Raw genomic sequence first — 2,500 nt, 5'->3', positions numbered from 1 at the left:
TTCTCCTCCTCTTCCTCCCCCTCCTCATCCTTCCCCTCCAGCTCCTCCTCTTCCTTCTCCTCCCCTCCTCCTCTTCCTTCTCCTCTTCCTCCTCTTTCTCACCTGTGTGTGTAGAGCTCATACGTGCTCCTGAACAGGTCAAAGGTCACCATGAACTCCGCCGGAGTGCTCTCCGCTGCTCTCTGTCAAACACAACACACCGCTGCAGTCACTTTCCACACATCGGAGCGGTCGCTAAGGTGCTCTGAGCGGTCGTTAGGCGGCCAAAAACACCAGCCTCCAGTAACAAATATAATCATACAACACCTGGGCGAACTTTGAGTTTGAGTATTTGCAGAATAAGTGTCTTCTGCTCAAAAAGGCTGCATCATCACTGATTTGACGACACAGAGCGTAATACACATCAGTCTATTCTCATGCTTGATAATGTTCACCATCTGCACTGTTAAAAGCGCTGTATTTAAAAATGACAGCATCATTACTTCAGTCTTCAGTGTCACAGTAGATCAGTTTCCAGAAAATAACTGTTTTCTTCACTGATAATAATCAGATGTTCCTCGAGCAGTAAATCAGTGTATTCTTCTGATTTCTGAGGATCACGTGACGCTGAAGACTGAAGAAATAATGCTGAAAACACACCAAAATAAACGTCTCTTTAACACACATTCACACAGAAAACATCTGTTCTACACTGGACTAATATTTCTGACAGTATTTAAGCGCAGCCTCATCATCAGCGGTTCATTCACACACTGACCCGTGATCTGGGCAGGAAGGTGATCTGCGTGGATCCTCCTCCCAGGTCCAGGATCCCCACCGTCTTCTGAGTGTTTCTGTGGAGCCGACCTGAAAGCATTCAAGAGCTCGTCAACACCTCCGAAGGACAAAAACAGGAGCGTGGTTTCATCAAATATTCAGCTCAGGCTGATAGAAATCAACAGCGAGTTATTAACATGATCACTAATAATGTTTTTCTCGAATTCAGCATTATTTAGTAAACTCACCCGTCAGGAAGTTGACTGTGACCCAGGCCAGGATCCCTGAGAAGAGACAGACGTCACAGAATCACCCGCACTGCGTCCAGTCCGTTTCATAATCATAATAATAATAATAATAATAATAAGTGTGATGTTGTGGTTTGAGTCTGAGCTCTTAATACACACTCTCTAACCCGCTGAGTCGGTCTGCTTTTTATGCTAGCGCTGTGTTTTCTTACACACTGCTTGAATTTAACTTGTTATTATCTTAAGAAATAATTCTCACATTAAAGTAATTTTAATGAAATTAGATCGAGATGTAGAGATAACGTCAATGCAAAAATTATAATGGAGCGCTTCCTTTTATTTATTTTAAAAATCTTTTAAAAATAAAATCATTTTTAAAAAAATGTCTAAATTAAAATTAGTGCAGTATATTTAATTTTGATATTTAATCCAGTACATATTTGTTTGTAATACAACAAATACAACGAAGATGTGTAAACATTTTACCATTTAATAAAAAAAAATTCTCGTATTAAAATATTAAAACCTCGCGCTATATATAAGATTACATAAAACAATACTTAGAGAGGAAACGTGTTTATTACTACGCTAACATCAATTACCTTTTTTTGTTTTATTTAGTATGATATATTAACAGTACGACGAATACGACCATGATGTATAAATGTTTTACGGTTTAAATATTTCTCACAGTGGAATATAAAAGAAGAAGCGGTGAAAGTGGTTCTTATGTCTTGGTTTGTGAATGTTTTGTTTGGTTTCTCCGTTCATTTCATCTGAAATATACTCTGAATAAAAGTGAATCTCGTTTATATTTACAGACGTCCGTGTCTAAATCTATGTGACTCGGGGGATAAGGCACGGTTTCTAGATGCTAAAACACACACGAGATTCTGTGGCTTGTGTTTTAGAAAAATCTTTTGGTCTCCAATCATTTTTTTGTGACGTCAACTTTAAATCTGGAACATAACCTGGCTTTGATTTTATAGCATGCTTTCACTTCAGTCATGAAACTGTATTCATTTTCTGATTATTCTGAATGAGATCCTAGATCCTAACAGACCTGCCAACCTTGAACCTGAGAAACAGGTTTTTATGTATAATTAGTTATTTTTTTTATAAAAACATGACTTATATATGTCTACTTCAGGCATAAAGCATTATTTTTCACTCAAAATATTTTTACTCAAAATACTATAAACTGGCCATTTTTGTGCGCTAGAAACACACTCAATTTTTTTTACATTCATACCAGACTCCGGAGGGAGCCACACACACACACTCACACACAGAGACACACACACACACACACACACACACACACACAGAGACACACACACAGAGACACACACACACACAGAGACACACACACAGAGACACACACACACAGAGACACACACACACACAGACACACAATGTGTGTGTGTATACACATATAGAAAGACATCCAGCAATCACTTTAACTGAATAAAAAGAATAAACTGATCAAACCTTGA

The 2,500-nt window shown here is 38.2% G+C and overlaps 1 protein-coding gene across 2 annotated transcripts in view; it reads right to left on the bottom strand.

Annotated features, from left to right (window-relative positions):
* Positions 1–2,500, bottom strand: part of entpd5b (ectonucleoside triphosphate diphosphohydrolase 5b) — a 13,925-nt gene that overhangs the window by 6,385 nt on the left and 5,040 nt on the right. For both annotated transcript variants that reach the window (XM_043220637.1, XM_043220635.1), the window contains 3 exons: positions 1,005–1,040; positions 758–846; positions 103–182 (listed from right to left, as the gene is read on the bottom strand). In XM_043220637.1, the coding sequence (XP_043076572.1) occupies positions 103–182; positions 758–846; positions 1,005–1,040 (205 nt within the window). The remainder of the gene's footprint in view (positions 1–102; positions 183–757; positions 847–1,004; positions 1,041–2,500) is intronic.

Source organism: Puntigrus tetrazona, chromosome 20 (assembly GCF_018831695.1).
Source record: "Puntigrus tetrazona isolate hp1 chromosome 20, ASM1883169v1, whole genome shotgun sequence".
Taxonomy (NCBI): domain Eukaryota; kingdom Metazoa; phylum Chordata; class Actinopteri; order Cypriniformes; family Cyprinidae; genus Puntigrus; species Puntigrus tetrazona.
This window is presented reverse-complemented; position numbering and strand designations above follow the sequence as displayed.